General features: G+C 42.5%; 1 protein-coding gene across 3 annotated transcripts in view; it reads right to left on the bottom strand.

Annotated features, from left to right (window-relative positions):
* The window catches only part of MYCBP2 (MYC binding protein 2, E3 ubiquitin protein ligase), a 269,075-nt gene extending 246,868 nt beyond the window's left edge, over window positions 1-22,207 (bottom strand). For 2 of the 3 annotated variants that reach the window (XM_018056491.1, XM_013968297.2), the window contains exon 1: window positions 21,626-21,924. In XM_018056491.1, the coding sequence (XP_017911980.1) occupies window positions 21,626-21,924 (299 nt within the window). Of the gene's footprint in view, window positions 1-21,625 lie in introns of all 3 variants that reach the window. The other variant, XM_018056490.1, reaches the window with a different exon arrangement.

The following is a 24,051-nucleotide window of genomic DNA, read 5'->3' as shown; positions in this document are numbered from 1 at the left end:
TTAATGTCAACTTCAGGATGATGTCTCGACATCATGCATGCTCACGAAGAACCTTTGAATATACTGCACTTAATATATTTGAGAGAGGATTGAGAGACTCCTAACAGAAGATTTTTCAAAGTACAGGTCCAGAAACCAAGAGAAAGGTTTCAGCTACAAACCACAGACCAGGAAGCCCAAAATGATTAGGTAATTATTGAAATCGCAGGACTGGCTGAAACAACCAGCAAAGAAAATTTAGAGAGAATGATATCAAAAATAGTCTTTTGAGAAACTAGCTCTTCCTTCCTCCCTTGCTAACTAGAAGAAAGGCATTAGTATTTCTATATTTGATGTCTAGTCACAGGCTATACCTATCATCCTTTTATCATCTATCTAACACCAAAAGGCCTCTCAAAACTGTTCCATTTCATCTATTCCCACTGCCTTCTCTCAGGTTTTATCATCACTCGTCAGAACGACTGCAATCACTTTTTTAAAGGTAGCTAGCCTGCACTAGGGGTCGGACACGACTGAGCGACTTTCCTTTCACTTTTCACTTTCATGCATTGGAGAAGGAAATGGTACCCCACTCCAGTGCTCTTGCCTGGAGAATCCCAGGGACGGGGGAGCCTGGTGGGCTGCCGTCTATGGAGTCACACAGAGTCGGACATGACTGCAGCAACTTAGCAGCAGCAGCAGCAGCCCTGCTTTGGGGATCTATGTTTTTTCTCCCTTTACAATGCTACTAGAGATATTTTTAACAATTGAAAGTTTAACTCTATCACTACTGTTCTCAAATAAGGCAATAAACAGAAGACAGCAGCCCAGTCCTAACGTATCTTTCAGTCTCTTCTCTTACACTCTACCCTTATTCTCATTCACCTGGTTCCCCCACACTTCTGTTACTGCCAATATCTGTATTTTATACTTCTTTGATTTTACCTCTATATTCACAAAGTAACTGCAGCAACAATAACTGTCTACACCTCAGGAGTCAGCAAACTACAATCTGCAGCCCAAATCTAACCTGTTACCCGAAGAATTGATGCTTTTGAACTGTGGTGTTGGAGAAGACTCTTGAGAGTCCCTTGGACTGCAAGGAGATCCAACCAGTCCATTCTGAAGGAGATCAGCCCTGGGTATTCTCTGGAAGGAATGATGCTAAAGCTGAAACTCCAGTACTTTGGCCACCTCATGCGAAGAGTTGACCCATTGGAAAAGACTCTGATGCTGGGAGGGATTGGGGGCAGGAAGAGAAGGGGACGACAGAGGATGAGATGGCTGGATGGCATCACGGACTCAATGGACGTGAGTTTGAGTAAACTCTGGGAGTTGGTGATGGACAGGGAGGCCTGGCGTGCTGCGATTCATGGGGTCGCAAAGAGTTGGACACGACTGAGCAACTGAACTGAACTGAACCTATTTTTGTAAATACACTTATACTGGAACACAGTCATGCTTCCTTGTTTAAAAACTGTCCATGGCTGCCTTCAAGCTGTAACAACACAGTTGCAACAATCTCAAGGGAGACTGGACAGCCTGAAAAGCCTCAAGTATTTACTATCTGGCCAGTTATAGAAGAAGTCTGCTGACCCTTCACCCATAAGACAATATCAAGCAGCCTCATGTATGTTTAAGTGGATTCCCAGAAGGAAATGAGAGAGAGAGAGGCTAGGTTTGAAACAATAATACTAGAGGAAATAAAGGCCACAATGTGTCAAATTAAACAAAAATTATATTGTACAGATCTAAGAATTTCGATAAACACCAAACACATGAAAAACACACACTAAGAAAAAACATTTAGGAAGAGCATGGTCAAATTGCTAAAAATCAAAAATAAGGAGAAAAGTTTTAAAAGCACCCAGAGAAGGAATTCTGATGCCAGCACAGTGACATAAAACACACCCTGTCTTTCATGCTGTTTACAACTATAAACTTTGGGCAAAATACAAGACTGAAAGAGGAAAAAACATTACTTGAGTACTCGGAAAACGATACAAAAGACTGTGGGAGGGAGTCAAATGTGGAAAAGTGACCCAGAGGACAGTGAGCTTCCCAGCCTGGCTACCTGTTCCTCTTTTCTCTAACAGCTTTGCTCTAAGACCAGGAAGCAACACTGCATACACAGAACAACAACACAGAAGTTACACCTCCAAGAGAAACCCTACATTTCTGGCCACAGGAACTGGGGAAAGGGGCTCCTGCATGCTGGAGAATGTGGAGAAAATCCTGGAAGGGCGAAGGATGGAGAAAGGGATTCTCTAACCCTGTCTACAAAGCCCACACAAATCCTGGGCTTGCTCTGGAGCTGCATGGTGTTAAGACAGACCCCACCAACACAGCAAAGGCTCTGAGAACTGAAAACCATCACCCACAAAAGGCAAGATCAAATCTGCCATCTCAAGCTAAATGGGTTGAAAGCAAAAGTGTTAGTTGCTCAGTTGTGTCCAGCTCTTTGCAATTCTATGGATTGTAGCCTGCCAGGCTTCTCTGTCCATGGGATTTCCCAGGCAAGAATTCTGGAATGGACTGCCATTTCCTACTCCAGAGGATCTTCCTGACCCAGGGATTGAACACAGGTCTCCACCAGGGCTTCCTTGGTGGCTCAGACGGTAAAGAATCTGCCTGCAATGGGGGAGATCCCTGTGTCGGCAAGACCCCCTGGAGAAGGAAATGGCAACCCACTCCAGTATTCTTGTCTGGAGAATCCCATGGACAGAGGAGCCTGGCGGGCTTCAGTCCATGAGGTCGCAAAGAGTCGGACACGACTGCAGCAACTTAGCCAACTTAGCTCCTGCATTGCAGGCAGATTCTTTACCATCTGAGCCACCAGGGAATGACAGACTGCTAAAAGAAACAGCAACAAAAATCAACATTCTCCAGAGAATTATAGCAAGCTCCAGAGTTTTCAAAACAAACACTCACAATGTCCAAGATACAGTCCAGAATTCTCACAATGCAAAAATAAAATGTGATAGGGACTTCCCTGGCAGTACAGCGGATAAGAGTCTGCCTGCCAAAGTGGGGGATAAAGCCCCATGTGCCACAACTACTGAGCTCAAGCTCTAGAGCCCACAGGCTGCAACTACCAAGCTAAGACACTGCAACTACCGAAGCCCATGTGCCTAGAGCTTGTGCTCCACAACAAGAGAAGCCTCTGCAATGAGCAGCCCAAGCACCACAACGAAGAGCAGCGCCCATTCACTGCACCTGGACAAAGCCCGAGCACAGCAATGAAGACCCAGCACAACCAAAACAAATAAATATTAAAAAAAAAAAAAAGAAAATATTATAAATTTCATGGGAAGAAATAACTAATGGGTGCCAACCCTGAGATGATCCATGTTATAATTATTCGACAATACCTTGAAAGCAACTATTACAAGTATGCTCCATCAAGTAAAGGCAAACACACTTGAACTGAGCAGGGAAATGTTCTCAAAAGACAAAGAGAAAAATTTTTTTTAATGAGCTAAATGCAAATTTTAAAACTGAACAATGCAGTATGTGAAATAAAATTCACCTGGGTGGGCTCACTAAGAGAATAAAGATAAAAGAGAAAAGAGTCTGTGAACTTGAAAATGGATCAATAAAAATTACCTAATCTGAAGAACAAAGAGGAAGCAAGCTGACAACAGAAAAAGGGAATGGTCAGAGATCTGTGGGACAATCTCATTGGGATGTTAGAAGGAAAAAAAGGCACGAGAGTAGAATATTTTAAGAAACAACAGCAGAAAAGCAGAAACAGGTACACAGAAGGAGAGAAAGGACGTATGGATACTGGGGGGAAGAGGGGTTGTGGTGAACTGGGAGGCTGACACTGACATATATACACTACTGAGCATAAAACAAGAAACTAATGAGACCCTACCACACAGCACAGGGGACTCTACTCAAGGCTCCGTGGTGACCTAAATGGGAAGCAAATCCAAAAAAGAGAGGATACGTGCGTATATATAGCTGATTCACTCTGCAGAAACTATCACAACATTGTAAACAGCTATATGCCAATAAAAGTTAATTTCAAAAAAATAGGATCAGTGCCCTATGCAAGTACAGACTATCTTGGACTTCTCAATGAAGTCGGTCAGAAAGAGAAAGACAAACAGCGAGCGATATCACTTGCATGTGGAATCTAAAATATGACACAAACGAACCCATCTGCAACAGAGGTTCATGGACACAGAGAACAGATTTGTGGCTGACAAGGGGGGAGGGGTAGGAGGGATGGCGTGGGAGTTTGAGGTCAGCAGATATAAGCTATTATATTATGGGATAAACAACAAGGTCATACGATATGGCACAGAGACCTATAGTCAGTATCTTGTGACAAACCAAATGGAAAATATTTTAAAAAATTAAGCTATATACATGTATAACTGAACCACTTTGCAATACAGCAGAAATTAACACAACATTGTTATACTTCAATTTAAAAAAAAAAAAGAATAGGCCCTGGAGGAGGAAATGGCAATCCGCTCCAGTATTCTTGCCTGGAAAATCCCATGGACAGAGGAGCCTGGTGGGCTGCAGTCCATGGGGTCAGAGATTCAGACATGACCACACATGAGCATGAGTGGACACTGATCAGCGTGATCCTCTTTGAAGAACAACAGAAGAGTAAATCCTACGAGTTTTCATCAAAGGGGAAATTTGTTTTTTTTTTTTGTACCTATGAGATGATGGATGTTCACTAAATTTACTGTGGTAATCATTTCATTTGACGTATGTAATAAGCCAAATCATTATGCCATATACCTGATACAACCATACATATCTCAATAAAAATATAAGAAAAAAAGAACACAGGACTGAAACATTTAATGGCAGAAACAAAAACCCTTTAATGTATCTAAATATTAAGAAGTTTCTTTAAAGGGTTTCAAATACTGAACATACTTAATAAAGGTACAAGAACAAGATTCCTTTCATATCTGCAGATGACACCTGATCCAAAGGCAGAGGGAAACACTCCCAGTTCTTGGACTCCAGATCCTCCTGACCATGTGAGGCGGGCAGCACCCTTTCTGATCAGAATGTACGCGGTGAAAATGAGCAGAAATCCTGGTGACAACGGCCAGCCCAAGCAGCTGAAGACGGTGCTGGCTGTTGGGAGTGAAGGAAGCTGGAGGAGAAGAGAATGTGTGTGGAGCAGCCTGGGTCTCTGTGTCCAACAAGAGGCAAGTAGGTAAGTGGAAGCCTTTTAGCAGGAGACAAAAGGAAATTGAGAGAGGGAGGTCCAGTATCTGGGAAATACATCTCCTAGATTAAAAAAAAAAAAACAAGACCAAACAACCAAGTAAATCCAAATGCATGCCCCTGAGTGACCACAATAGGCACCACCAAGTCCCTACAATCAGATTCTAATGCAGGACTCACTGAGTCTCAGATACGATTCTAATAATACAGATGATGGCTCACTTTCTAATTTCATAGCAGGCTGCTACTGCTGCTGCTGCTGCTAAGTTGCTTCAGTCGTGTCTGACTCTGTGCAACCCCACAGACAGCAGCCCACCAGGCTCCTCTGTCCAAGGGATTTTCCAGGCAAAGAGTACTGGAATGGGTTGCCATTTCCTTCTCCATCATAGCAGGCTAGAATCTGCCAATTAGGATGGGGCAGACTGATAGAGCGGGTCTCTTTAGGGATAGTTGGCAGCCTAAGAATGAGGGAAGGAGAAGAAAAAATATGTATTTTACAAGAAAAAAATACAAATTTTAGTTTTAAAACTAAAAAGTATTTCCCCAAGTTTAAGTGATCCACACTGATGTATAATTAGGGACACCACCAAATGAAGCATCATACAGTAACTAAAAAAATTAAAATGATGACCTTACATCACTGAGACAGTAAGAGGCCAATGAGCTAAAGACAGCTTAGACCTAGAAAAAGGTTTATAGCCCATATTCATGTCACTGATTCCATCTACAGCACTATAAAGTGACCACCTCCATAGGTCATCTTTAGGTCACAAATGTAGGCACACACAGCCTTTTACCACTCTGGCATAGAGTTAAGCCTGTACACAGAAGAGAGAGAAAATGATTCCATGTCAGAGGGCTTCACGAGTCTCACAGCTCTACTGCAAAAGTGTTCTCATTCTGAGTAAGTCCAGGTGTCCTGTGACTTCTTTACACTCAGGAAGTAGGCAGGGCCTTGGGTCAACAGCCTCAGGGAAGGATAGCCAGCAGACAGATGGGCTACAAGGTTTAACTTCCACGATCACTCAGAGTCGGGGAGAGAGGGCAGTGGTTTAGTCACTAAGTCGTGTCCAACTCTTGCAACCCTGTGGACTGTAGCCCGTCAGGCTCCTCTGTCCATGAGCTTCTCCAGGCAAGAATACTGGAGTGGGTGGCCATTTCCTTCTTCAAGGGAAAGGAGGAGAGAGTGATGAAAGCAGAGGAGGAGGACGTGGCTGTGACCTTAAGAAGGCACTCTGGGCCCCTGGCCTGTATCACGGGTAGAAGGAATGGGAGACATGGGCATCCAAGAGCGAGCGGCAATGGCGGAACCTGGCGGCAGGGCAGAGGACAGCAAGATTCCCTGAACTGCTCTGTGCCCAATGAGGGGTGGCAGCAGCAGGCGGCAAAGGCTGCAGGCTCAGAGGCCCTCCCTCACAGCACAGTGTACAAGAAGCTGCAGCCCCAGTGTCGAATGGCTTTCTCTGGCTGTTGGAAAGAGCACAACTGTGGCAAGACATGGCCCAAGTCTGCAGGCAAGGCGGCTGCAGCCCGATCTAGATGGGTAATGCTAGAAGGCCAGAGAGGAATCTGGAGGTTTCTGCAGAGCATGAGCGGGATGACGACTGTGGGCCACAAGCTCCCCTCAGCTCCAATGTTTCTGGTTCCTGGTGGGGAGCCAGAGATGAGATGAAGACACCTTGGAATAACAGATGATCTAAATTTACTGAAAACAGGATTCCTCTAAGCTGAGCTGGGGCTCCTACAGTTCTAAGCTTAGTTATTTGGCAGGGCTGGAGGGCAGGGGAGCAAGTTACACGGTTTGCATGTCTACCTTTGTGGATTGAAACCTGTGATTAACATGCATATGTGTGAGCATTGTGGCTAGGGCCCTGTGTTTGATGGCTAGAATAGCTGTGTTGCTACTTTGCAGGTAGAAAAAAAAAAAAAAAGAAGAATAGGATTAGTGTCCTTATAAAACAGGCACCAGAGAGGTCCCTACCCTCACAAGTGAGGACAAAGCCAGAAGGCGCTGGCTATAAACCAGAAAGAAGGTTCAGGTTCAGAAGAAGGTTCAGGTCATGCTGCTGCCTTGATTTTGGACTTCTAGCCTCCAGAACTGTGAGGAGTAATGTCTGTTGTTCATTAAAAAAAAAAAAAAAAAACAAATTTAGTAAAAGACAAATTTACTGATTCAAGAAACTGAGCATTCTCCAAAAAGGAGAAATTCAAAGAAAATAATCACTAGATACATCAAATCAAACTGCTGAAAACCAAAAACAAAAGAGAAATTCTTGAAAGCAGATAAAGAAAAATGACATATTACATAACAGGGAAAAAATTTTGAACTACTAAAGGCTAGTAGTTCAGAAATCATAACGGTAAAAAGATGGTGGAACAACATCATGAAAATGCTAAAAGGAAACAAGCTTTTACTCAATTCTGTGTTCACTGAAAATATCCTTTAGAAATCAAAGCAAAATAAAGACATGCTCAGATGAAGAAAAACAAAGAGAATTCATCCCCAGTAGACTACTCCACAAGAAAACGCTAAAGTAAGTACCTTAAGCTGAAAGGAAATGCAGCTTCTTCAGGAATGAAGGAAGAATAACAAAAATAATAAATATATAGGTGAATATAAAATACCTTTTTTCCTTTAAGTTCTTTAAAATATGTATGACTATTAACAAAAATTATAATATTGTATGGTGAGGTTTTCAAAGTATGCAATCATAACACATGTAACAACATTAACATAAAGGAGGGAGTGAGGTATAGTAGAGGGGGTAAAAAAAAGCTTCTGTATGGTTGTAAGATGTCTCTATTTTATGTGAAGCAGTACAACAGTAACTCTCAGTAGGCTGTGAAAGGTTAGGTATCTATATTGTAATCCCTAGGGCATTAAAAATTAATAACAAAAGATAGAGTCCCAAAGTCCAAAGGATACATTAAAATAGATACTAAAGAATAATCCAAAAGAAGATAGAAAAGGGACAAGAAAGGAATGAAAACCAGAGGGAAACAGTAGACAATAAAATGGTACACCTAAAGTCAACCATACCAATTATTAATTACATTAAATATTAATGGTTAAACTCTCCAAATAAAAGGCAAAGATTGACAGATTTTTTTTAAAAAAAGGCAAAATCCTACCTGTACTGCTCAAAGGAGAGAAAGTTTAAATATAAAAATATAGACAGATCGAAAGTAAATGGACAGAGTTTCCCTGATGGATCAGAGGCAAAGAATCCGCCAGGCAAGGCAGAAGACATAGGTTCTGCCCCTGATCTGGAAGATCCCACACGTGGTGGAGCAGCTAGGTCCATGTGCCACGGCTACTGAAGCTGTGCTCTCGAGTCTGAGGGCCCCGACTACTCAGCCCGTGTGCCGCCAACTAGTGAAGCCTGCACGCCTAGAGCCTGTGCTCTGCAACAAGAGGAGCCACCACAATGAGGAGCCCACACATCGCAACTACAGAGTAGCCAGCCCCCATTTAACACAACCAGAAAAGAGCCTGCACAGCAGCAAGAGAAAAGCCTGTGCAGCAATGAAGACCCAGCACAGCCAAAAACATTAATAAATAAAACTATAAAAAATAAAAAATGGACAGGAAAAAAAATTACCAGGAAAATAGTAAGCCTGATAAGTCTGAAAAGACAACTCTTGAGAGTCCCTTGGACTGCAAGGAGATCAAACCAGTCAGTCCTAAAGGAAATCAGTCCCAAATATTCGTTGGAAGGACTGATGCTGAAGCTGAAACTCCAATACTCTGGCCACCTGATGCAAAGAACTGACTCACTGGAGCATGAGCAGACCACCTGACCTGCCTCTTGAGAAATCTGTATGCAGGTCAGGAAGCAACAGTTAGAACCGGACATGGAACAACAGACTGGTTCCAAATAGGAAAAGGAGTACGTCAAGGCTGTATATTGTCACCCTGCTTATTTAACTTCTATGCAGAGTACATCATGAGAAACGCTGGGCTGGAAGAAACACAAGCTGGAATCAAGATTGCCAGGAGAACTATCAATAACCTCAGATATGCAGATGACACCACCCTTATGGCAGAAAGGGAAGAGGAACTAAAAAGCCTCTTGATGAAAGTGAAAGAGGAGAGTGAAAAAGTTGGCTTAATGCTCAACATTCAGAAAACAAAGACTATGGCATCCGGTCCCATCACTTCATGGCAAATAGATGGGGAAACAGTAGAAACAGTGTCAGACTTTATTTTGGGGGGCTTCAAAATCACTGCAGATGGTGACTTCAGCCATGAAATTAAAAGACACTTACTCCTTGGGAGGAAAGTTATGAACAACCTAGATAGCATATTGAAAAGCAGAGACATTACTTTGCCGACTAAGGTCCGTCTAGTCAAGGCTATGGTTTTTCCAGTGGTCATGTATGGATGTGAGAGTTGGACTGTGAAGAAGGCTGAGCACCGAAGAATTGATGCTTTTGAACTGTGGTGTTGGAGAAGACTCTCGCGAGTCCCTTGGACTGCAAGGAGATCCAACCAGTCCATTCTGAAGGAGATCAACCCTGGGATTTCTTTGGAAGGAATGATGCTAAAGCTGAAGCTCCAGTACTTTGGCCACCTCATGCGAAGAGTTGACTCATTGGAAAAGACTCTGATGCTAGGAGGGATTGGGGGCAGGAGGAGAAGGGGACGACAGAGGATGAGATGGCTGGATGGCAACACCGACTTGATGGACATGAATCTGAGTGAACTCCGGGAGTTGGTGATCGACAGGGAGGTCTGGCGTGCTGTGATTCATGGGGTCACAAAGAGTCAGACACGACTGAGCGACTGAACTGAACTGAGGGTTATATAAAATAATTCTAAGTAATGCATGAATCAGGCTTCCCAGGTGACACTAGTGGTAAATAACCCAACTGCCAATGCTGGAGACAGAAGAGACGTGGGTTCGATCCCTGAGTTGGGAAGATCCCCTGGAGGAGGAAATGGCAACCCACCCCAGTATTGTTGCCTAGAGAATCCCCATGAACAAAGGAGCCTGGGGGGCTACAGCCTATAGTGTTGCACAGAATCGGACGAATGAAGCAACTTAGCGCACACACAATGCATGAATCAAAGATGAAATTACAAAGAAACTTAGAAAATATTTTAAACTAAATAACAAAGAATATACTGAATATCAAAATTTGTGGGATGCAGCTAAAGATGTGCTTAGATAAAAATTCAACACTTTAAATACTCATATTAGAAGAGAAAAATCTAAAATCAATGATCTAAGATTCCATCTTAACAAACTAAAAAAAAGAGAAACAGCAAGGTAAAATAGAAGAAATTACAGTAAGAGGAAAGTCAATGAAACAGAAAATAAACCAGTAGTAGAAAAAATTAATAAAGTCAAAAGTTGATTCTTCGAACTTAAGAAATGACAAACTTCTAGCTAATCAAGGGAAAAAGAGAAATGATAAACATGAGGAATGATAAAGGGATTATCACCACAGACCCCACAGACATTAGAGGATTATAAAAAGAATGCTATAAACAACTTCATGCCAAAAATTTCAAGAATTCAGATAAAAGGACAACTCTATCAAGAAAAAATTACCAAACTTTATGAGAAATAACAACAAAAAAAAATCTGAATATCCCTGTATCTGTTTTAAAACATGAATCTGTAAAATCTTCCCCCAAAGAGAATTCCAAGACCAGATGGTCCCCTCAGTGAATTCTATCAAATATTCAATCCCATGAAACCTCTTAAAAAATACAGAAGAGAAGTGATTACTAATCAATTCATTTTACAAGACAAGGATAACTATAATACAAAAATCTGACAAAGGTATTACAAAAAAAAAATTATAAAACAATATCCTTCATGAATACAAACCCCAAAATTCTTAACAAAGAAACAAATCAATTCAACAACATATCACATACAAAGTTTTATCCCAGGAATGCAAAGTTGACTTAATTTTCAAAAATGTATTAATTTACTTTTTCCTTTTATTATCTTTACTATATGATATCAATAAATACATAAAATATTTGACAAAATTCAATACACATTTATGATAAAAACTATAAGCAAAATAGGAGAGTAAAATACTTCCTCACATTGGCAAAGGCTATCAAAACATCTACAGCTAATATTACACTTAACAGTGAAAGACCGAAAGACTGATTTGTCATTGTTTCTCCCTTAGATTAGGAACAAGTTAGGATACAACTATCATTTCTATACAGAAGTAGAAAGGTTCTTGCCATTGGAATAAAGGTGCAGGGAGTACACGGTTACCTAGAGATCAGAAAGAATGATGATGTGATTATACAAAACATCCCACAGAATCTACAAATAAAATTTAGTCCACAGCATCCCCTACAGTTCACCTATTATACTACTACCATTCACTTGCTTTAAATAAATTCTGGATAACGCTCCTGGAGAATTCTGCTTAGTTTCATTTCTTGCAGAAACTTTCCAGAGGAAGTAAAGTATTGTAGGACAAACTAGAGCCTCCACCACTGGTTTCAAGGCCAAAACTTATAGTCACAACCTCTTCTTTGTAAGTCATCCTGGATTCCCTTCGTTTTGGGGTAGAATCTCTCTGGACCAGAAATTCTGACTGATCCTGTGAGGTGGCCATCTGGCCTTTCTCATGTCCACATTCCACAAAAGTTGGAAAAGGAAGTACCAATAAACAGCCAGTAGAACACTTAAGAGTGTGACACAGCAGAGTGTGCCAAACTCCACGCTCCACCGCAAAACCACAGCCCTGCCTCCTCCAGATAATCACGTACCTTTACCCTGTCCAAATGGTGACTGCTTATCTCAGAAAAGGAGCACCAAGTCCCACAGCAGCTGTGCCTTAGTATGAGGACTCTTACAGTGACTCTGATGAAAATATTTCCCTTCTGACCAGTGTTTAGAGCTACAGAGACAGGAAGCATAAATTCCCCAGGGGATCACTGATACTAAGCAGAGGCATCCCAATTTCCATGTGTTCTTCCTACTGGGAACACTGGAGGACACTCTCATCCTCAGCTGTGCCACCCTGATCATCTTACTACTCTATCGGTCAGCAGCTTCTGGGTGGTTATGAGGCATAATGGGACAAATGGATCTGTGGGATCCATGTGCTAAAAGCAGGTCCTTCGCTTGGAAACAATCTTATGTGGCACCTTGTGCTGATGGACCACTCTACAGGTCCTCAAACAGCAGCGCTAGTTGAATCCCTACAAGCTGGAAAGGGAAATAGAATATGCGTCAAATTCAGTCAAAATGAATCACAGTCCTTTCCAAGGCACAAGGATTGGCTGCTTTCCTTGAAGGAAGGTTAGTCTCTGTTACTGTTGGGCTGGACATTCATCAGCTCAGCTGACAAACAGAAGTCCATTATTGGGCCCTTGCACAGTCATTATCAGTAATTTTTCCACAACACTTTGTAGACCAAAAGGAATACCTAATTATTATTAATGAAAACCAAATAATAAGAATCTATATTCTAACAACTTAGTAGCCATGTGAAAAAATATACACATAAACTTAAAAAGAAAAATACTATATTTCATTCTTAAATAGCCACAATTACTCAGTAATTGCACAATGCACTGGCTGGGTCCTGCACAACTTGTCAAACTTGTGCAGATTAAACAGGCCACCCTCTGTTTCTGTTCAACACTGCTTTTTGTGTAGAAATGTATGTGTATCACGTGTGCATCCATGTTCAGTCGTATCCAACCTTTGTGACCTCATGGACTATAGCCTGCCAGGATCCTCCATCCGTGGGATTACCCCGGCAAGTATACAGGAGTGGGCTGCCATTTCCTCCTCCAAGGATCTTCCTGACCCAGGGATTGAACCCACATTTCCTGTGGCTCCTGCACTGCAGGCAGATTCTTTACCACTGAGCCACCTGAGAAGCACCTTCTTTGTATCATAGCAAATAACAAAACTTCAGCTTCAAAAAAGATAAGACATCATGGAAATGAGTGCAACATGATCTAATGTCAAAACCACGAGCTACCTCAAGGGAGTAGTTTGTGACTGACATTTCTGTGTTTCCTTAAACTTCTGAAATAGCCCATCGTATTCTTGTGTGTCTGATGGAGTTGGGGGGTGCCTCTGCACAGTTTGGGACTCACTCTTCGTGTGTGCGTGTGCACATGTGCACCTTAGTCCCTCTCCTCCTCAGCAGGCCCAGCATCTCCCAGGAGGTTTTGCTCTGACTTAACTCTAGTTACTGACTTGGTGATAAGAGCAGGGGACAGGAGAGGAGGCAAGCAGTAGGGGCAGCATAATCTCCAAGCAACTACCCTCTAGCTGGGAGAAGACCACTTCTGTAGGCTCAGAGGGTTCAGAGGAATTGGGGGTTTCAAGGTTTCAACTGGCTGTCCAGTGCATTAACTCAAGATGTCCCATCTTAAAAGCCGGGGTCCCATTTCTTCCTAACCAAAGCACAGATGTTGGCCTAGCAGACTTTCTGAGAAAGCAACCCACCCTGGAGTTCTGCTACCTTTGCAACTAAATCTTGGGTCTAATCTTTAGCTTTTTCTTTCCTCCTACTGCAGAAGATGGTTTCTTTACATAATGCCAAAGAAAGTAATCACCTAACTTTCTAATTTTGCTCCTAGTTACCTTCAGTCTTTCACGGTCTTTCTCAGAGTCACTCACCAGTTATGTGACACCACCATCCTTATAATTAAGAACTTCCCTAAACATCTCACAAGCCTAAGATACCGTACCCACCAATACAGTCTCTTCTACAGGAATCTCACTCCACCTCACCACCAGTGAAAGTTTAAGCAGGTGCACAGCTACAGTACATGCCAAGGGTTACCAGTACCACGCTTCATCTACAACTAGCCGTGGGCTCTTTACTGCCAGCTAGCCAGCAGGTAAGTCTAGCTCCAAAATCCCATTTTAGAAACTACTTCCTCAGACCACTGCTGTCAAAGCTGTCTTGGGTAAGGATGCCAAAGAAAAAGACTCTGAAATGGAGATTTGCACACCCCAAGTATTGAAAAATGCCCTGCACATCAACAACTGTGGAAGGGTAGAGGAAATGAGACTAAACAGAGGCAGGAGGTGAATTGAAACACTGTCACAGGAAGGCCTGAGCCAATCCATGGGGAGCTCTGGAGGTGGGATGGATCTTCAAAGTTGTCCTACCTGAAGGGCCAGGCATTTACAGCCCCACAGAGAACAGGCACTGGATGCAGGCTGGCCTGGAAGAAGAAAAGTGACTTTGAGGGAAGCAGCTCTGTTGGCTCAGAGCAATCTGGGGACTCCGTTGCGGTAGATTTTAGCAGCCACTATTCTCAATGGCTGGGGGAGCCTGTCCCTGAACCACACCACTGTTTGACTACTATCACCAATTCGGCTAATGACGGGAGAAAATCAATCATCTACCCTGCTTTCTTAGGAGGAACTAAGCTTACAACCAGTTAGTTGATAAGGGAAAATTCTTTGCAGAAGAGCTGCTGCTGCTGCTGCTGCTGCTGCTAAGTCACTTCAGTCGTGTCCAACTCTGTGCGACCCCACAGACGGCAGCCCACCAGGCTCCCTCGTTCCTGGGATTCTCCAGGCAAGAACACTGGAGTGGGTTGCAGAAGAGCATCAGCTACCAAATTCTACTTGAACAGAACTATAAAAACCATCATTTTGAAGCCCTAATGAAACTGACTCAGTCAAGGATTATCACAGGATGCTAAAACCATTAGGTGGAAGATATCCAGTGTGTGTCAACGTTATTACCCACGATTAACTGCTTACTGCAAGTGGAAGAAGCATACATATACAGAAAAAGAGATCTAGTGGGTACCCAAGTAATTCAGGTGGCCAGACTGAGCATCACCAAACAATAAGACATGAAAACCGCTGGATGGGACACAATGTGCAGTACTCAGCATTATACACAAAGTATTCTTGCCCAAAAAAACGTCTAACTGAAACCTACTGAAGCTTTAAAGCCTAATTTCCATTTATAGGAAATACAGGGACAGATGACAGAGAGAGGAATAATACATGTGATCCTGCCCTTAAGGAGTGAGATTTATAAGACATTTCAGAAAAGGTAAAATTTAGTGAAATACAGAAATACAGTGAAATACAGAAAATTAGTGAAATACAGAAAACTGGTCTGTAGTGGCCAGTAGATAGGGGGAGGAAAAGGGATTTAAACTTTTTAGAGTGATGTACATATTCTATACTTGACTGTGATGGTTCTAAGACTCTTCAAATGACATGTACAGAAGGGTAAATTTTATATGTAAATTAAATCTTGATTAACAAGACCCCTCCTCCCAAAACCTGAGTATTTACTCTTGCAAAAAAAAAGTAAGACTTCTAACTATTTTGTTGATGTTTTAAAATGCAAAACTGGTTTTAAATTAACATTTTATTTTCTTTTTAAGCCCAAAGGCAAGATTTTCTTGTGAGCTAAGAAATGAATTCATTTCATACTTCTACCTACTGATATGCCAATAGAGCAACTTTTGCCTTAACACGTGTTTGTATAGGATTCCACAGATACAACAGCTACATGAAGCAAATTACTACATATCCACAAATACACTGACTCAACCCTGAATCACTTCCAATAACACTCCTACAATAATGTTTCTTCACAGCTCAAAACTATCAGTGTCTACTGAATAAAACTGAACTCTTACCTGGTAGTTCAAGCTGCCTTACCCTCTGACCAAAGGCTCCACTTCCAGAATGAATTCCCATTCCCCTCCCTCATGAAAAATCATCTATATTGTAGCTCTAACAGAATTTTTAACATTACTTATACACAAACTGTGCTTTCTCACCTTCTTGCTCATGTTTCTGCACCAGCTCAGTAAACCATCCCTTTGTCATAACAGGCTATGCTTTCTTAGTCATTTAACACTTTTATAACTACCTGCCTTTGTACCTTTCACTCCCATCCAGAAAATAAACTCAGGTGGAAACTGTCTTACAAATTTTTATAGGGCCAATGGTTAGCACCAAGTATTAATATCAGAATCTGTGTTGGATTAACCTCTTATAACCAAAATCCCATGCATTTGAAGGATGGGCTCAAATAGCATTTCTAACAAGAAAAAGAGATAAAGCTGAAGGAAGTAAATGGGTTTAGCTTAGAGAAGAAAAGCAATTTCCCATTTTAAGTATAAACTCCCCTGTTGTTTCCACTAACACTGTTCTTCTACCACTTCAACCCTGATACCCTGACCGTCTTTATCTCCCAGTCTATCAGTTCCCTCCTGGGATCACTTTTCTTTTTACCACATGGTCAACCTTTGTCACCAAAAACCTTCACTTTCTTTTATTCTTTCATCTCCACGGACACTTCAACCTTGAATCAACTAGTTTTGTTTTCAGTTCTCTTTTGAGTGGAAAAGCTTACAACATCATGCTGATTGGAATTTTAAGTATGTGATTTTAATAATAACAGTAATAGTAACACCATGACCACCACCAATGGCAGCTAACGTTTAATGAGCGTTTACCATGTTGAGGCACAATGCTCTTTCAATAACCCTAAAAGGTTATAAGTAGAGAAACAGACATGGAAATGCTAATTAACTTGCCCATTTTAAGAGACCAAAAAGCAGAACTGAAATTTGAACTAAGGCAGTCTGACTGCCGGGCAGATTAGTCACTGTGCTATAGTTCTTCCCAAATGCAATCAAAGTTGTACTGCCATTCACATTCAGAACTGATCAAACATTCCTTTATTCATTTCCTTACAATCCTTTTCTTCAAGCAAATGTTCCAACTTTCACTGATTCATTCATAGAAAAATATATTTATTCAGTCACTGAACAAATGGAATAGTAACGTTGGTCACTGAGACCAGCACAGAAGAGGAAGACATGATCTTTGCCTTCTATTTAAGTCCCCGAACTCTATCTGTCCCTTCACTCTCAGCAGAAATCATTAACTAATATTTATCAGCACTTACCGTGCCAAGCACTTTACATGTACAGAATCATGTAACCTATGATACAGTCATTATTATTATTCTCATTCTACAAAGAAAAAAACAAAAGCAAAAACAAACAAGTGTGACTACATCAAATTAAAAAGCTGCACAGCAAAGGAAAAACAAATATGGAAAGGTAACCTACCAAATGGGAGAAAATACTTGTAAACCATATATTGATAAAGGGCTACTATATAATCTTATATATAAGAATTTATAGACCTCAGTATCAAAAAATTAAAAGGAACAAACAAACACCCACAAACAATCCAGCTTTAAAAATGGAAAGAGGCTCTGAATAAACATTTTTCCAAAGAAAGATATATGAATAGCCAACAGGTACATAAAAGATGCTCAGCATCACCAATCACCAGGAAAATGCAAATCAAAGCTACAGTGAAGTATCATTTCACGCTGTTAGAGTGACTACCATCAAAAAGACAAGAAATAAAAAGTACTGGCAAGCATGTGGAGAAAAGGGAATCCTTGTGTACTGTTGGTAGGAATGCAAACTGACACAGCCACTATGGAAAACAATATGGAGCTTCCTCAACAAATTCAAAGGAAGAACTACCATAAGATCTACAATTTCACTTCTGAGAATGTACTCAAAGGAAAAGGAAACACTAACCTGAAAAAATATCTGCATCCCTACACTCACTGCAGAATTATCTACAATAGCAAAGAAGCAATCTGAATGTCCACTGATGGATGAATAAAGAAGATATAATTTAAAACGGGATATTATTCAGCCACAAAAAAAGAGGGAAATCTTGTGAGACCAGGAATGGATCTTGAGGGCATTATGCTAAGTGAAATAAGTCAGACAGAGAAAGATAAATATACCAAAACCAAAATACAAAAACAAAACCCAAACTCTTACATACAGAGGACCGACTCATGGTTGCCAGAGGCACGCGTAAGGAGATGGGCGAAATGGGCAAGGGAAGCTGAAAGGCACAAACAAAAATTTACAGTCATAAAATAAATAAGTCATGGGGATTTAATGTACAGGGAGGTAACTACAGTTAACAACACTGGAATGTATATTTCAAAGTCGCTAAAGGAGTAAATCGTAACAGTTTTCACTTCAGGAAGAAAAAATTTCAACTATGTGTGGTGATAGATGTTAACTTGACTTTATGTGGTAGTCATTCCTCAAAATATGGAATGATTATGTTGTACGCCTACAACACCATGTTATATGCCAATTATATCTCAAAAATATTTTTTAAGCAAAAAACAGAAGCACAGAAGTTATGTAATATGCCCAAGGTCACACAGCTAAAAAGTAGCAAAGCCAGGATCTAAAACCAGTCTAGATTCAGAATCCAAGCATTCATTAGAATGCCATCAAAGTCAGTGATGCCATTAGGCTTCTGTCCCTCAACTTCTCTATCTACACCTAAAACATAATCCTCAGTAACTAACGTATTCAACACTGACTGATAACGCACTTGCCTTGTTTTGTTCCTTGAATACAACCTTGTTTCTGCACCAGAGACTTTGTACTTTCCTAAAACATTATTCCTCTGGGCCTGCCTTCCAATCATTATGACTCAACTTAAATGTCAACTAACCCTGACCCGTCCTGATCACCCTACCTAATATATCACCTTTAAATACAAGTTGTCCGTCACATGAAAAATCGGTTTTATTTCCTCCACGGCTATTTATCACAACCTAAAATGATCAGTTGCTTATTTCTCCCTCCTTGAGTGAAAATTCCAAAGAGGATAGAGACCTTGTCTATCTTGCTCACTGCTACATCTTCAGCACCTCAAACAATCCCTGGCACAAAGCAGGTACTGGATATCTACAGAACAGACGCCAAAACTTCTGCGACACATTAGGATTACCAAAATAAAAAAGATACAGTTCTTCATAAACTCCTGGTCTTTAGATTTATAAATATGTACCTCCTCCAATTCTATATTAAAGGATGACTAGCTCCTAACATTTTTAGTGGCTAACCTCTTCACCTGTCATGTTAAATCTGTCCCCGAGATCTCCCTTAGACTTCCCCCCAAGGATTATCCCCTCTCTCACTTCTTTAATTTCTCCTCCTCCACTTACTGAACATTTCCCACCTACTCTCCCACACTCAAATAACCTTCCCTCAGCCCTACATCCCCCTATTACCCTAAAGTATCCCATGGACTCCTTAACCACACCTCTCTTACAAACACATCTTGACCACTTCCTCAAAAGTCACCAGTGGCCTGGACAGTATTCTCACTTTCTTCAACATTTAACCCTGCTGAGGACTTTCCAGTCCAACCAGAGGTGCTGCTGTGCCACAGTTCTCTTAATTTTTTAAAATCTTTTTTGACCTTACTTCACTGTCGTCCTTCTCTCACACTTTTAAACTTGATTTTCACTAGAACTTCATCTTCTATTCTTGCTCCATTCTGTCTCTGAAACATTTCACCTTTTCCTCTATCTCAACTAGTGCCCCATACCAATAATTACATCATTCATTCAGAACCTAAATTCCAGCTCCCCTTTCCCCAGTAATATTTAATATGAAATGTGACTTAATTCTTCAACAAATCCTCAATAAAGAGTAGTTGCCGGCAATGACTTAGAAAAAATAATGTGAACTAAAATAATGTTCTGAACAAGCACTGGAAGGCAATATCATACAACTTAAAGCTTGTTTCACGAGTACTTCTTGAAATATAGTACGTAAACTAATCCTTCACTAATTTTAACTGACAGCTTGTACAAAAATAAACCAAAGACTAAAAATCATTCATACACTTTATATATGTGGTTAATCTATATTAATTTTGCCTAAAACTGTTTATACAGTTCTAAATACACAGAAACAGTATTACTGCACAAATACAGTAGTAGAAAGCTAAAACACGGAACATGCCAGTCACAAATTATTGCGTAAGTCTGGAAACAACATATGAAATAAATTCAAATTCTTTAAAAGGGGTTTGTAAAGATACACCTACAGTGCCATAATTAAAAGACTCACAGCTCAAAATTACACCTAATTATTAGAGCAAACTGTCCATTGAGGTTTTGTGCTATTTTCAAAAACATTAGCAAGAAACAGACTTGTGGCCTTTAATTTAGATAGCCAAGGGTAATTAGTTATACACATTTATATCAGTATGATAAAACTAAAGTCCCAGTCCTATAAGCAAGAATATAGACCAGAAGAAATGTTTACCTCTCTGCAGTGGACAGGAGCTACAGTCCACACTGGTCAACCACAAATACCCGACTCACAGCCTAGCCCCTCTCATATGAGAGAAAATGACATCTGGTTATTACCGAACAAACTGCACATTGAAAACCTACAGTGAACTCTCTAACTTGTTCAGCAAAAATCCTCCTGTACTTTCCTTATGTACTGCAAGAAGGTGTGAGGGGGAAAAAAAGACGAAGCCAGCTCCCAATTATCACTGCCAAAGCCAAGCTGGTGAAACAAGTCAGTCACCATGCTTCAAGGTATGTGGCATGTAAAGGCATGGACAGGAAAACAATAGCAGCGACTTAAGCAAAAAGACACCTACATTTTAAGAAAAAGAAAATGAAAGTGATTTCACATCTCCTCCACCAAGGGAGCTATAGGTGCACCGAGTCTTGAAATTCTAGGAGCTGCTCAAACGTTCTAGTTGATGGCAGTTGATCACTACACCAGCTGTCACCTTTTGGAGTTTTCCAGGTTTCCCCTTTCCCCCCACAAAACACCCTCTAGTCTAAGGCAGAAAAGTAACTGAGGAAATAGGACAGAAGATGCAGGGATATGGCCGATGGGACAACAGACCACGAGAGCTGCTGTAACCCTGTCTCCAGAGGACCCAAAGCTCTAGTTATCAAAGTACAGCTCTAGAAATCTGTATCAGACACCTTTCACATCCAGGGAAAACCTCCATCTGTATCCCTTTCGCATCTATCTCGTAAACTGAAATCCCCTGTCTTATCCTAAACTCATCCTATATATATGACATTATCCTTAACCGATACCATTGCTTCCCCTAGTGAAAGGCAGATTTTTTTTTTAAGGGAGGAGGAAAGGTGAGGATGGAATGTCCTGAGGGAATGGGGGGAGGGGAGGGGGTGAGAAATACGTGCAAATACCATTGCGGCAAAGACACTGGACACGCCAGTTCCCTCATCGCTCCTGCAAATTCTCTTCGTGCATGACCCTCCGCTCAGCCCTCCTCCTGCTTCAACAATACACAGACACGTGTCCTAACCGACCCGCACCATCACCTTTTCTAGAATCGCACGCTCCCCGTTTCCACCCTCCCTCGCCCCCCCAACAAAGACAGTCACACACACTTAAAAGAGAAGAAACTGCTGCCACCGCACCCTCCTTTCTCAGTAAGTGCTTCTACCATCTAGCATCCAGTGCTGGCTGAAAGCTCGATAAACACGTATGTAGACAGACACACATACTGTCACTGACTCACACACACACACACACACACACACACACACACACGGGTGCACATGCAGCATGTGGCGCAAAGACGGGCACCCGGAGACGCACCTGGAGGCCGGGTGTCCAGCGCTGCTGCCCCCCTGGTCCCTGTCACTGAGCGCAGCTGTGTAAATCCTCCGGTAGCGGTCGGCCAGGGCCCGGCCTGACAGGAGCAGCTGGTAGTGACCCCGGGAGTCCGGGGCCGGCAACCCCAGCCCCAGCCCCGCGGCCGCCAAGGAGCCCTCGGGAAGCGGCATGAACAGCGCCCCCGGCGCCGGGGAGGAAGAGATGGTAGCGGCCGGGAAGAATCCGTCTCCGCCGGGCCCCGAGGAGGCGGCGGCGGGAGAGGCGGTAGCTGCGCACATCATCCTCCTCGCCGCCGCCTCGTCCCCGCGGGCCGGGCAGGCAGACACGCGCGCGCACACACAGCCCTTTTCCAACGACGACGGCTCCGGCGGCGGCCTCTCGCTCCCGCAGCAGCTGAGACTACAAAGACAGCGACCTCCTCCTTCTCCTCCTTCTTCTCCTCCTCCCCCCCGCGCCGCCCTCGCCACTACTGGGGCCGCTCATCTAACCCCGCCACCCCGGGAGTGTTAGGAGGAGGCGGTGCCGCCGCTGCACCCGCCGCCGCCTCCGCTGCCACCGCCGGAGCCACCCGCAATGGGAAGCGGCCGGCCGCTCTGGGCATGCGCCACTCCTCGCGCACGCTCAGTCCCTCCGGCCCCCCGTTCCCGCCCCACCCCCTCTCCGCCGCCACTGCCTCCGCCTCCGGGCACTGGGTGTGGGACCGGGGTGGCGTGCGGGATCGGGAAAAAGTCCACTTCTCCGGATTTTACTAGCAGCTTGAGGAAGAGTCAGGAAAGTGCTGGGGAGGCTGTCAGCTCCATCCAGTCGGCTTCAGGTACCTGGGTTCCATCCAGGTGGGAGACCTGGAATCTGAAAGAGAGACCCGGTGCCCGCCGGGGGAGGATGATCGTTCTGTATTCCTGTTCCCTTTCCCCAAAGCGTGCGCTGCCAGCGGGAAGATTTACTGTGAATGTGCTAGCTGAACTCAGAATTCAAGGCAAAGGAGGCCAGCCGAATTAGAAGTACCTTTGGTGGTCTTAGTTTGGGGTGTTTTTGTCATTAGGATTTAAGTCTGTTAAAAATAGCTTTTACTTACCAAAGACAGGTAGTAATTTGGTGTACCCTCTTTTTTTTTTTTTCCTGTGAAATTTTAGCTCCCAGGTAGGAGAGGATTCACAAGCCTAAGTCTTTCCCAAGTTCTTGTTCTTAACATTCATATCCGAGCTAAGTCTTAATGCAGTAGTGCTTCTCTCAAATATTCTTTAACTCCGCATTTACCCTAAGAGGAGGGGGCACTCATCTCTTGACAGTGGATACTTCATGGCTCATCTTTCTCAGCCCACATTTACATCACTAAAGATAATTCTTGAATATGACCTGAAACTACAGTTGTGACAGACTGTGTAACTAAGCAAATGTCATATCTACCAAAGATCTTATCAGTGTTATCTATAAATGTAATATTTGCTGCGTCCCCTCTTCCCAGTTACTCTACTAACTTCTTCAAAGTAAATGCTCTAGAAATATATGTGCCAAAGTACCCTGATTCCTATTAAATTTTATCCTTTTTTATATAAATTTATTTAATTGGAGGCTAATTATTTTACAATATTGAATTGGTTTTGCCATACATTGACATGAATCCACCATGGGTGTACATGTGTTCCCCATCCTGAACCCCCCTCCCATGTCCCTCCCCATACCATCCCTCTGGGTCATCCCTGTGCACACATCCCCCCCCCACCAGCCCCCCCACCCCCCCCACCCCCCCACCAGCCCCCGCACCCCCCCCACCCCCCCGCACCCCCCCACCCCTGCACCCCCCCACCCCATCTCCCTCTCAACGGGAGACACAGGAGAAGCAGGGTCGATCCCTGGAACCCGAAGACCCCATGGAGAAGGAAATGGCAACCCACTCCATGGACATCCCATGGACAGAGCAGCCTGGTGGGCTACGGTCCAAAGGGTCACAAAGATTCGGATATGACTGAGCACATAAACACACATATCTTTTATGTACTTACTGGCTCTTAAGCCTCTTTGAATGTTCTTTAGCAGGAAAAAAAAAATCAAGCCCCGTTTACTGTTTGGAGAAGTACAAACAAGTAGTGGAGAAATTAAAATAATTCTAGTTTTTATGGGGAGACAGTGCTGAAGGATTCCTTTTTATCTGGGGCTTTGAATAATAAATGGATATCATTTTGATTATAAAAAGATAAGTAGAAGTGGAATAATAAAGCCATGGGACAAAGGACAGGCAGGGGAAATCATAGTATTTTCCTCATATGTGTAGCTCTGTTGTACAGATTTTGTATTTATCTTGTTGCCTCAGCTATCTTATAAGCTCCTTCACGGCTTTTTGTTTATCTTGATGTCTTCCTCAGCACCTGGTCTAGAACCTTGCCTATGGTAGATATCCAGCAGTTATT

Source organism: Capra hircus, chromosome 12 (assembly GCF_001704415.2).
Source record: "Capra hircus breed San Clemente chromosome 12, ASM170441v1, whole genome shotgun sequence".
NCBI classification, from domain to species: Eukaryota; Metazoa; Chordata; class Mammalia; order Artiodactyla; family Bovidae; genus Capra; species Capra hircus.
This window is presented reverse-complemented; position numbering and strand designations above follow the sequence as displayed.